At 45.6% G+C, this 13,203-nt stretch overlaps 1 protein-coding gene across 5 annotated transcripts in view; it reads left to right on the top strand.

The window, feature by feature from the left end:
• Nucleotides 1-13,203, top strand: part of AUTS2 (activator of transcription and developmental regulator AUTS2) — a 689,755-nt gene that overhangs the window by 659,480 nt on the left and 17,072 nt on the right. For 4 of the 5 annotated variants that reach the window (XM_080982806.1, XM_080982805.1, XM_080982808.1 and 1 more), the window contains 5 exons: nt 912-1,386; nt 2,699-2,949; nt 4,605-4,846; nt 6,534-6,578; nt 12,718-12,813. In XM_080982806.1, the coding sequence (XP_080838932.1) occupies nt 912-1,386; nt 2,699-2,949; nt 4,605-4,846; nt 6,534-6,578; nt 12,718-12,813 (1,109 nt within the window). The remainder of the gene's footprint in view (nt 1-911; nt 1,387-2,698; nt 2,950-4,604; nt 4,847-6,533; nt 6,579-12,717; nt 12,814-13,203) is intronic. The other variant, XM_080982807.1, reaches the window with a different exon arrangement.

The raw sequence follows: 13,203 nt of genomic DNA, 5'->3' as shown, positions 1-13,203 counted from the left end.
ATGCATGCACATTTCCCCTTACTTTTTAGGAGGGAAAAAGTGAGTCTTCTAGAGCAAAAAATATGGTAAATCGGAAATTGCACTGAGGGAGGAAGTGGTTGCCAGCCCCCTCTCAGCTCCAGTTCTTTGATTAAATTCAGATCTGGCCACATCATCCTCAAAACATCCAGAGAGCCAATTGTGGACATCTCCTTCCTTTTGGCTCTAAGTGACCTGGACAGACCAAATTGCACTAACCCCCTTTGGTGAAGACAGTGTTACTAGGCAAATCTGGCCATTTTGGTTTCTCTCTGTTACTCGTTTTCCCAGTTCAGTTTCACAGATTTCCATACCATTTTGAGAATTACTTTATTTAGAGAAGTCCTACTGAAAACCCATCAGCATTTTAGTGCAGATTTTGCTTAATATGTTCATTTTTGCAAGCAGTTTTCCCTAACATAACAAGAATTTTGTATGTTATTTTCACAAATACAGGCATTCTTATCCACAGTTTGCACATTTTGTACACATTGCTTGGTTTGAGAATTGCCTTGGAAAACTCGGAGAAGTGTGTTGCTTCAGGAAGTGCACATCAGGGAGCTTTGCTTTCAAATCCAAACCAAATCAATTTTCTCCCCATCCCTACAGCAGATCTCTTTCCACTCAGCTTTACAGTCCTTCATTTCCCTTCTCTTTCCTTCCACTTCTCTTTCACACCAGAATTGGACTGTTTGTGAGTGTTCTATTGCTACCAACTTCATTTTCCTTGGGGGAGAGAACATAACCTCAGTGCCACTAGTTGAATGCAGGTAGTGGAAGACTGGATTCAAGATGTGCTGGAAACCCTGGCTTCAGTTTATGATTTCTTTCATCACGTAATTTGGCATGGTGTAACCTTAACCCTTTTTTGTGTCATCTCTTCCTGTTTCCAGATACTGATATAGGAGCTGGCATACTAACGGAAAATGAGGACCAAGATGCCAGGGCGTTGGCAGTCCCCAAAATATCGGGATTAGAACGGAGTCAAGAGAAGAGCCAGGAGGGCGGGAGAGATCCGCTGCTTGACCCTGTCGCAGCTAAAGAGCTTTCTCCTCAGGTTTCTCAGGCTTGGACCCTGCCTCATTTGGAACCTGCTTCAGAGGCACATTCACCTAGTCCTGCTGCCATCCAGCCAAAGGAGCCTCACCACCCATCACAACCTGAAGCCCCCCAGAGACTGCAGGCCTCGGGAGAGGTTCAGCACTCCACCGGCCCCCCGACTCCCACACAGCGCCTGCCAAGGCCGCCCTCTCCCGGGCAGCCTGCCCGTCAAAACCTGCCATCTGCCCAGCTCCGCCCTCCCTCCCGCAGCCTCGCCCAGCAGTTGTCGGCATATAACAGCAGCAGCTTAAGCCTCAACAGTCTGAGGTGAGTCCTCTTGGGGTGCATTTTCCAAGCATCTGCTGTTGTTGAAGGTGCTACCTAGAGCAGCAGAGCGTGGTCCATTAGGGCAAATGGGGCACTGCCCCACCAACCCAAGGGAGCCTCATGACTTCAAGGAGATTTGAACCCGGATCTCCCAGGTCCTAGTCCAACACTCTAACCACTGCACCACTCTGGCTTCCTAGAGCCCTTCTGCTCAGGGGCAGTTCTATAAATTAAGTAGGTAAATTAATATGGGGAAAACAAAATGTCACTTCGACATATTCTCCTTGAAGGTTGCATTTGTTTTATTCTGGGTTTTTAAAAATGTTTCAATGAGCTTTGAGATGTCTTCTTTAAACTATAAAGTGGTATGGTAATGAAAGCAGCAACAACAAATTTAACTGGAGATGGGTGTGCCTAGACATTCCATTGTGGTGACCAGGTTTAAGGTGGCATTTGGTGATTAGCTTATACACCTGAGCTTCTAACACTGAATTGACACCCACTACCATTGATCTGGAGTACGATGTCCAGATTTGTGTGGTTTGCTTTAAGAAGAATATAGACAAAATGAAATAGATTCAGTCAGGAATACTGAAGGAGCTGGGCATTATTAGAGAGGAGAAGGTTGAGGGTGTGGAGCGGGTGATAGCACTGTTCAGGGACTGTCACACAGAGAGGGCAAAGCCTTGTTCTCTCCTGCTGGTCTAGAGGAGAGGACGAGATCCAATGGGTTCAAGTTACAGGAGAGTAGATTTGGGAGGAATCGATTGACAGCCAGAGTAGTCTGACAGTGGAGCCAGCTACTGGGGTGAGGCACGAGGGGAGCACTGCAACACTGGAGGACTTCAAGCAGAGGTTGGGCAGCTCTCTGCTGGAAGAGGCCCACACACATTGGCTTGGGCTCCATGTCAGAAGAAACACTGGATATAAATGTGTGAATGAAGAAAGCCTAGCTCAGGCCCAGAAACCTTCTTTTCTATCTGTGATCCTGGAAATAGTCTGTGAGTCAGAGTGGACTATGCAAGGTTAGATAGGCTGCTGGCCTGGTAGAAGGAAGATCTGCATCTTTTTCAGACTCCTCCATCCTGGTGCAGCTGACCAGATAATAGAGCCACATTGCATCACCATTCCCGGAGAAAAAGATCAGGCCAGGGGCAGGTGGGACAAGGAAGAGGAAGACTTGGTTGCATTTCATGGTACCATGTTGGGTTAGATGGTTCTCTGTTTTCTTCTTGCTTGGTGATTCTCGCACCTTCCGGGAGCTCTGTTTCCTAACATTTCCTCTCCACCTCTTTTTTATTTCCACCAACAGCAGCAGCAGAAGCAGCACTCCTGCCAAGACTCAACCCCCTCCGCATATAGGCCACCACCCCTCAGCATCCCCTTTCCCCCTTTCTTTGCCAAACCACAGCCCGCTCAATACCTTTAACCCCACCCTACAACCTCCTGCACACGCCCATCACCCCAATATGTTTGCCCCTCCCACGGCATTGCCCCCTCCTCCTCCTCTGACGTCAGGGACATTGCAAGTTCCAGGTCATCCTGCTGGAAGTGCTTACTCAGGTAAGAGTGTGCATATACTTAGATACTTTATGCAATGGGGCTACATAGCTCAGTTGGTAAAGAATGAGACTCTTAAATCTCAGTGTCGTGAGTTTGAGCCCCAGGTTGGGCAAAATATTCCTTCATTGCAGGGTTTGGTCTAGATGGCATTTGTGGTGTCTTCCAACTCTGCAGTTCTACGATTCTATACATACATACATACATACATACATACATAAAAGGTAAACGTAAAGAGACCCCTGACCATTAGGTCCAGTCTGACCAACTCTGGGGTTGCGGCGCTCATCTCGCTTTATTGGCCGAGGGAGCCGGCATACAGCTTCCGGGTCATGTGGCCAGCATGACTAAGCCACTTCTGGCGAACCAGAGCAGCGCACGGAAACGCCGTTTACCTTCCCACTGGAGCGGTACCTATTTATCTACTTGCACTTTGACGTGCTTTCGAACTGCTAGGTTGGCAGGAGCTGGGACCGAGCAATGGGAGCTCACCCCATTGCAGGGATTCGAACCGCGACCTTCTGATCAGCAAGTCCTAGGCTCTGTGGTTTAACCCACAGCGCCACCCGCATCCCACACATACACACACACACACATACATACACATAAATACACACAGGGATAGTGCATTCTGGGAGAGAGGGATGGAGAGGGGGGGTGGAAGGGAATTAGAGAGATGAGTTGGGAGGGGGGAGTAAGAGGGGAAGGAAGGAGGAACCCATCTCATCAATGGGAGCTGATTCATAAGGATGAATGCAGTTCCATGACCAAATCACTAGTCTCCCCACAGCCTGCTGCCACCTGCCCGCTTTCTTACTTACAAACAACCCAGTGTGTGGTCCTGGCTGTCTGCATCCTTCTCCTAAGTCTCAGTGTTGTCCTTGGAGAACTCAGCAGAGAGGATGAAGATGGAGAGAAACCTGGAATTAGTTGGTTCTGCCTGCCATTGGCTTCAGCTACAGTTACTGATGATCCTACCAGCCCAGATGGGCACCAGCCACCACTGCTTATTCTGGCTGGGAGATCTTAGGGTTCTACAGGGGCAAAAAAACCAAGAATCGATCTGACAAGCCAGAAGTCTGTCCACACCCACAATACGTATCCTTCTTAAATTTGGGTTTGGACATGTTTAATGCAAGCAGGTTGTATCAAATTCCAGTAGGAGAATTTAAAACAGAAAAGCAAGCTATTCTGTTCTTCCTCTAGCACGGGGTTTCCCAAACTTGGGTCTCAGGCTGTTTGGGGACTACAGTTCCCATCATCCCTGACCACTGGTCCTGCTAGCTAGGGATGGTGGGAGTTGTAGCCCAAAAACAGCTGGAGACGCAAGTTTGGGAAACTCTACTCTGGCACAAGGCTGAGGCATCTGTGGCCCTCCGGATGTTGCTGTCCAACAAACTCCATGACCATTGTCCATGCCGGTGGCTGCTGTTTCATGTGGGAGTCTATCAGTACATAGAGGGCCATAGGTTCCCCATCCTCATGCTGGCACTAATGGAGGAACAGAGATGAAGGGAAACATCCATCTATTAACAAAGATCAATTGCACATTGTGGAAGTGTGATTCCCCCCCCCAAAAAAAAAAGGAAAAAGGAAAGACTGGGCGGTATTTAAACCAGAAGGATAAAACCTCATGTTTCCATTGTCTTGGTTTTCAGAGCAAGATCTTCTCCGCCAGGAGCTGAACACCCGATTTCTGGCTTCGCAGAGTGCCGACCGCGGCGCCTCGCTGGGCCCACCGCCTTACCTGAGGACGGAGTTCCACCAGCATCAGCACCAGCACCAGCACACCCACCAACATACGCACCAGCACACTTTCACGCCTTTCCCCCACGCCATCCCACCCACCGCCATCATGCCAACGCCGGCACCTCCCATGGTGCGTACCCCAGGCAGAAATGTGAGGATAAGTAGAGCACAACTCTCTTTGGATCTTTTTCTTTCCTATTGCAAAAGGGTGATAAAATTGTGTCAATGGGGGAAGATGTTCGGGTGAAGGAAGAGATTCTGGGAGGAAGGAAGCATGCTCCTCCCGCCTTGTGACTTGGGGAATTCGGAAAGTGAGAAACGTTTGATATTTCTGGAAAGTTCTGTGTCAGAATCTAGAGGCTCCCATGCATGTGGCTCCCCACCCCCGCCCCTTGTTTGCAAAAAATGTGGTGCAGATTGAAAGTGAGGGCCTAAAGCTAAACTTGAACCCTCCTTTCTAATATAATTGCTTTCTATGTTTTGGCATGGAAGGCAGTACTGACAATGTGGCACAATGTGTGAGCGACATCGGCCCAGAGGGTTGATGGCCATCTGGTTGACTGGCATCCGAGTCTTACTTCAAACTGGCAGTGGGGCAGTGTCCTCCACTAAACTCAAAGGCAACAGAAACACTTAGTGGGTGCAACTCAGGCTGCCCCCCTCCCCCCCGCATTTACTGGTTGGTGCCTACTAATAGAATTTATTAGAGCTGTGAAGATGTTTCAGAACACAGATCCCTTCGTTCTGGACCAAGCTTAAACTCTTGAGGAAGGGCCATGGAACAGAGGTAGAACATAATAAACTTCACAGGTTCAATCCCTGGCATCTTCCAGTTCCCCACTCCTTTGGCATCTTCCCACCATGCCAAGCTCCACACCATGTTGGAGACGCCATGCTCTAGCTGCAGTGAAAAAGTAAGCAGCAAACTTGCAGAACAGGAAGCTTTCAGTTAAAAGCACAGTAACTCTGCCATGTCTTGATTATTTCACACTGCTGTTCCACACTGGACATTGCGATTGCATTTTACTGCCAAAATAAATGGTCGGAAATCAGGCTTGGGGGAGGGGGAGGATGAGAAGAAAAGACTGATATACAGCCATTCGGTAATGGCAGGTGCATTCTTCCTAAAGGGTGAGTGAGGAAATGATGATATTTCACAGGGTGGAGGGACTAGTGTGGAATGAACCTCAGTCTGCTGGTATCACTGCTTTGTTTGCCTAAGTAAAGAGGTGGAAAAGAGGTATATGGGCCTCAGGAACCCATGGCCTTTCCCCTCTGATAGCAAGCTCAAGTGGTGAGTGTTGGAGGACATGGAGTACAAATGGACTCACTGAGAAACATGAAGGAGCTGTCAGTATGCTCAGGGAACTGCAGAGTTTGGGAACAGGCAGATACACACACATAAAAAAAAAAAGATGCAGGCAAATGAGTGACAGATTGGAAAGAAAAACATTAAATGGGAAAATGGAACAGGGTGGGGAGAGGGACCAGGGAAAATGTCCTCCTTGCAGAGAATGGCTGGCTGGAACACTGATCAGAAGCAGTCCTGTTATGTAGGGAATATATTGTAGTATTATGTTGTTGGTCCCAACAACATTCTACTTAATTTGCACCTGGAATTTTTGTTATCCAAATTGCTCCTGATCTCTTCCTGCTCTCACTGCTGTCCATACTTTCAACTCTGAACACCTGCCATTTTTAAGTATATCCTCCCCTTTCCCCACATCTCCATCGATTTCCAGTTTTTTCACCAGTTCCCAACCATTGACTGAATCAAAGAAATGTATGCCCCATTAGAAAGACAGCATAATGAGTTTGTGTTTTGATCCTTTTTGCAGTTTGACAAATACCCTACAAAAGTTGACCCTTTCTACCGACACAGTGTGAGTTCTTCTTACTGCCTTAAAATGTATTAATTGCTTCTTTTCCCATTGCTGGGCTGAGATCACCACTCAGATCAGTGGCAGAACATCCCATTTTCTGTTTCTCTCCCTCTCCCTTTCTGTCCATCACTCTAAAATGTCCATCATCAATATTGTCATTTGCTTTAGCTTTTCGTCTTGTGAAAGATGTGATATCTCTTAAAAAGAAAAAGCAAACTCTGAAGCTATGCCTAAATCTAGCTCTTTAATCAGGGACTGGAGACTACAAAGGTCCCCAAATTCTTTCTGCTATTGCTGTCTTCTCTACTCATTTCAATGGCACAAGCAGATCTTTGTGACCATTTCTCTAGCTTCCAATGTGGTAATGAAGATATATGAAGTCCTGGGTTGATGAGGGATTTGTTTGCATTTGAATGAGAAACTACCTAATTCACACTTCTTCAACTTATATGCAAACCGAAACAATCTTACCTTTGAAATTCGCAGTTCTCTGAATTTTGTAATGCAGTTTTCCAACAAAGCAACATGTACAAGAATGTATATAATATGGGGAAAGCATAGCTGTCAACTTACAGATTTGAAAATAAGGAACCAGCAGCCAAAATAAGGGACCTGCAGCCTCACCTGTTCCAGGCACTCCAGTCTTCCTGTCCTCCTGCAGTCTGGTCAAACTCATGCTGGTAGCTTTGAGAACACTGTCCAACCAACTTTGTAACCAGAGGTTCAACTGAATAGAATCTGAATCACATGCACCACAAGGCCTATGCAGCCTCAACTTAAGATGGCTCCCTGGCCTGCCTTTGCACTGCAAAGTTTGCAGCAGCACGTGCAACAAAATGGCATCCAGCATTCAAAACCCCCCTCAGCTTGCATTAACTAGCCACACACAAGACATGCAAGCTCCACCCCCCCAGTCATTCTTAGACTTCTTATTGGGTGAGCAACACAGCCAAGCAACACAATTGGAGCCTCCCTCCTCCCTGGCCAGCAGGGAGGGAGGGAGAGGAGCTGCTTCCTTTGAAATTTAAGGGACATCATTTAAGGGACATTTAAGGGACATCTATCAATAAGGGACAGCAGCGGGACATGGCGCTGAAATAAGGGACTGTCCCTTCAAATAAGGGACACTTGACAGCTATGGGGGAAAGTATTATAAAAAGGTCTGTATTACTGAAAATAGCATACAAAATGCATTTTATTGGGGTAAGTTGCATGTAAAAATGTCAAAACTGCATGCAAAAAAAATGTTTCTTAGGAGAAAAACACACTAAAATATTGGTTTTAAATGGCATTTTTGGTATTTTAAAAAAATGTGAAGTGCTTTGAAAGATTTGTTAAATTTATATGGCCTCCCATTAGAAAAATTATCTGGGCATCATGCAAAACCTCATAAAGAAAAATACAAAATGCAATAATGAAAACTAACCAAATAAAGTTAACAACAGCAAAACTTTCCTTCTAACAAAGACCACATAAAAATATTTGCAGCTTACCTTAACACCACAGTAAAACAGCAAAGACCTAGGGTTGATTTTCTGTAGGAATGTCTTTGCCCTGATATGAAGGTAAAAAGGTAAAGGACCCCTGGATGGTTAAGTCCAGTCAAAGGCGACTATGAGGTTGTGGCACTCATCTTGCTTTTAGCCTGAGGGAGCCACCATTTTTCCACAGACAGCTTTCCGGGTCATGTGGCCAGCATGACTAAACTGCTTCTGGCGCAACAGACCACTGTGACAGACACTAGAGCACACGGAAACCTTCCCACCACAGTGGTACCTATTTATCTACTTGCGCTGACGTGCTTTTGAACTGCTAGGTTGGCAGGAGCTGGGACAGAGCAACGGGAGCTCACCCTGTTGTGGGGATTTGAACCGCCACCCTTTAGACCACAACACCACCAAGCCCCAAATGAATTGATTCATTCAGCCCATATGATCTCCCTTCACTCAGAGGAGTAGAGCACCTCCAGGCACATGCAAGATCCTTGTGCAGGCCTGAAGAGGCACAGATATCTACCTTGGGGACTTTGTGCCAAATGAACCTTAAGGAATTAACAGCACCCTGAAAGCCAAGCTTTATGGTTGATCTAAATGGTTATACACCCTCCCTTTCTCCAATAGGTGAGAAATCACAGAAAGAATCCAAATGAGTTTTAGGTCATTTGTGTTTCTCTTTCATTGCCTCAGATGTATCTAACCTGATGGCTTGTTCCATTTCAACGGTTAACAGAGGTTAAAAGCTACAAGATTAAAGCACTTGAAACTTTTAACTGGCATATTATTAAAAATGCATTAACCAGTGGATTTCACTTAATGGGCCAGATCAAAAGGTATAATGTTCTAAATTTGTTGGCAAAGTAGAATTGCTCCTTTTTCTTCCTTTCTTAAAACATTTGTCGGGGTTTTTACCTTCGGTTTGGAATGTGCTTTCTTAACACAAGATGCTGAAAGTGTGATTCAGGGAACCATACGGCATCTGTATTTTTAACTATGGTTATTATGTTATTTCATTTAAAGAATGCTATTCCCCCTCTTTAACTGCATAATTTAAATTTATTAAATTTACAGCCCGCCCTTCCTCCCAAAGGAGCCCAGGGTGGCAAATGTAAAAATATTTAAACAATATTAAAAAACCATGTTGAGAACAATTAAAAACATTTTTTTTTAAAGTTAGGAACAATCTACAAAAACAAGGCCATTTAAAAATGTGGTTGGTTAATAATAATAACAGTTATTATTATTATCATCATCATCATCATCATCATCATCATCACGCCCATCTGGCTGGGTTTCCCCGGCCACTCTGGGCGGCTCCCAACAGAATTAAAAGCACATCAAACATTTAAAACTTTCCTAAACAGGGCTGCCTTCAGATGTCTTCTAAAAGTCAGATAGTTGTTTATTTCCTTGACATCTGATGGGAGGGCATTCCCTGTAACCTCACTTCTTGCAGTGAGGGAAATGCCAGAAGGGCCTCAGAGCTGGACCTGTCCAGGCTGAATGCTGGGGGTGGAGACGCTCTTTCAAGTATTACTAATGTACCCTGAAATGTGGCTTAAAATACTTTAATAAATAATTAAAAGCAAATCTCAAATAAAAGGTCGTCTACCGGGAAAACTAAAAACCTGCTAAACCATTAAAGCCTTTGTCAGCCAGTGGAAGGCAATTGTAGTGGTGGGACCAAGCTTCACAGGGCAAGGAATCTGGCCACAACTGGAGGGCCACAGTTTCTCCATTCCTTCAGAGAGAGAGAGAGAGAGAGCGGTGATGAGGATTTTAAAGGATTAATCTAGCTATTGACAGGTAAAGCAGTTCTGCAGGTAACAACTCAACTAATTGCTATCAGGAGTTCTACTCAGGCAGGCTGCAGAGGGACAGATCTTGCTATCCTTGATCCACCAGATCACAGGGTGAAGCCTTTTTACTAGAATGCCAAGGAGAAGCAATTCAGACTCAGAAACTGAGACTTGAACTGGCCACCAGCCCAGAAGAATCAGTACCTTAAATAGCAGGTGGAAACATGTTCCCATGAGGAGACATCCAGTTTTCAGGAGAAGACTCCTCAGGAGTCAAGGTCTCCTCACAAATAAGGTCCTCTTCATGATGACACCTCTCTTTTGACAACAGAAGATGGAGTTCAGCTGCACCCTGGGTGTGCTTCTGGCAGCTCCAGTTCAAGAGCCTCAGCACCAGGCTGGAAAAGCTGTTGGGATGTATTTGTATGTCCCTTGCATCAAACTTCCTGCCTGCCTGCGTGCCTGCAAGTGGACCTTGGGCTGCCATTCAACTTTTCTCTTGTCTGAGCCCTCACTTGAGCCCCAGTTTGCCTGGGATGGGATCTTGGTCTGGCTTTGGCTGTTGGTGCTTCCTGAACCTACAGAAGCTGTGTTACTAAAAAGTTGTCCTGCAACTTGGGGCCCAGCTAAGATGGGACATTGATAGCTCTCTACTTTTGTTGACAAGATGGGAATCCAAGCCTTCAAGCAGCAGTGGCAGTTCCAAGACACTCTGAAAGGTCTCCATCCTTTCCCACCGTCTATATTTTAACAACCAGCATACAATGAAATTTCTAACTTCCCTTCGCTTTTGTGAACTGGCATGTTAATACAGAACAGTAAGCGTTATGGATGCTAGAGTCTTTAACATGCTCGTTTTCAGTATTAAAAAGTGATTGCAACCCAAGACGCTTGCCTGCCTAATGGGTTCTTGAGAGCTCCGCTATTCAATATCATCTAATCTTGGAAACGTTTTCTGCACCATTGGAAGCTCACTTTGAAGCGAAATAGAATTAAAAGACGGCAATGATCTATGAAAGGAGTGGGGAGAGGAACTGGGCCAGGTGGTCCAGTGAAAGCCTTAAAATTATTGCATTTTCTTAATGATGTTAATTGCAAAGAGAGAGAGAGAGAGAGAGATGCTTCAGTGTGCTTAGGTGCACCTCATGGAACAATACAATGAAACAGACTATTGTGCTTTTTTAGATCTTTGGCTCAGGCAGGCATCATGAGCCAGTGGAATACGTACATTTGCAAAGGAATTGCACTGAGATTTTGTAGAAAAAGGCCTCATCTGTTGGCCAAAGGCTTTTCCCAAGCCGAACTGCTTTAGGGCAATTCAGGTAAATTGACGAAGGGGTGCAAGGGCTCTGGGATGCTGCCAGAGCCCGCACACTGCCTTCTCACAGCTGGGTAAGCTCATGACTGCAGCTTTGCACAGTTCAGGGGAGGGGGAATAAGTAAATGGAAAATGAGTTTGCTCTGCTTTCCATTTATTTATTTATTTATCCCACCCCACCCCCATGCAAAGCTGCAATTGGGTAAGCAAAATAAGCATAAGATGCAAACTACCTGTGTGTATGTCATTTTTTTTTGTGTGTGTGATGTTTGTATGGGTGGGCGGGAGGTTGTGCCCTCTGGTTGCACCCACTTTTGACCACACCACTATTGGCATGCATCCCATATTGGATTCTGTTAACGTCCTACCCATGCCTTGTGGTGAATGTTGGGTAGGGCCACCACTCAGTGCATGCAGAAGGTCCCAGGCTGAATCTCTAGCATCTCCAGACAGAACTAGGAAAGACTTCAGGGCGAGACCCTGGAGCTCGATAGAGCCAAGGGTTTGACCAGAAAAGGGCAATCTAAATGATCAAGGGGATGGAGCAACTGCCCTCTGAGGAAAGGTTACAACATTAGGGTCATCTGAATTTACAGAAAGTACTAAGAGGAGTAAGAGGAGACATGATAGGAGTTTATAAAATTATGCTCTCTCAGAACCCTAGAACTCATGGACCATGAAATAAAGTTGGAAGACTCAAACCAGATAACAAATTACTTCTTCACACAGTTGAGCTGTGGAATCTACTCCCACAAGAGTCGGGGGTGGCCCCCAACTTTGATGGTTTTGAAAGAGGATTAGACCAATTCATGGAGGCCCATGCTATCTGTGGCTCTGTTCTACCTCCACTGTTGAAGGCTGAATTCCAGTGCTGGAAACCACAGACGGGGAAAGTGCTGTTGCACTCAGGTCATTCTTGCTTATCCCAGAGGCATTTTATTAGCCACTGTGAGAAATGGCCTGATCCTGCAGGCTCTTCTTATAGTCTCATGGCTCAATATTAAGGCAGCTTCCTTTGTTCCTGTTGTTTAACTGCTACAACTAATGCAATTGACAATGAGATCACGTTTCTGCTCCAGTACCTTCCCATTGCATCCTCTTTTTTCTGTAATGCAGTATTATAATACAGTATAATAATAACCCTCATTATAAAAATCCATTCTGAGACAGCTCTCTACCCCTTACGCTTTCAAATAATCTGTTCTTTCCACACAAATCTGTTCATCTTGTCGTCTAACATTTTGTGAATGTCCTTTATATCCCTTATTCATTGCTGTTGTCAGATGCCTTTGTCTTTTTCCTAGGCTTATCGCCACCTCTTTTACCAAGTACCCAACATCAGTGGTCCAGCATTGATTTTTATGCAGTTGGATCACTGACTGATTAACAGCAGCAATCATGTGAACTGCATAATTCATAAACTGCCTCCGTGTCTCTTTTGCTTTCTTCTGAGTTGAAATTGCATGATGTGCAATTAGAAAATGTGTGTGGGGTCCTTTGCTGATGTTATCCTCCCTTTGTCACAGTTATTCCACTCGTACCCTCCTGCTGTATCAGGGATCCCTCCAATGATTCCTCCAACTGGTCCTTTTGGCTCACTACAAGGGGCGTTTCAACCCAAGGTAAATTGTAAATATGTTTTGTGTGTGTTGTGTAGACTCTTTCCTATTTTGGACATGTGGCTTTGTGGTCTCTTGCAGTCCCAGGTGTATTCGTGAGGAGCAGCACTTTTATTTGTGTTGGGCCTGCATGGGGAACCTGTGACCCTCTAAATCAGCGGTTCTCAACCTGTGGGTCCCCAGATGTTGTTGGACTACAACTCCCATCATCCCTGAGCTCTGGCCTTGCTAGCTAGGGGTGATGGGAGTTGTAGTTCAACAACATCTGGGACCCACAGGTTGAGAAAGGCTGCTCTAGATGCTTCTGGACTTCAACTCTCATTACCCCTCACTGTTGGCTATGCAGGCTGAGGCTGCTGGGAGCTGTAGTCCAGCTGTAGCCTGGAGGTCCAA

Source organism: Podarcis pityusensis, assembly GCF_964106645.2.
Source record: "Podarcis pityusensis genome assembly, chromosome: 15".
NCBI classification, from domain to species: Eukaryota; Metazoa; Chordata; class Lepidosauria; order Squamata; family Lacertidae; genus Podarcis; species Podarcis pityusensis.
The sequence above is the reverse complement of the archived record's forward strand: the minus strand, read 5'-3'. Positions and strand labels throughout refer to the sequence as shown.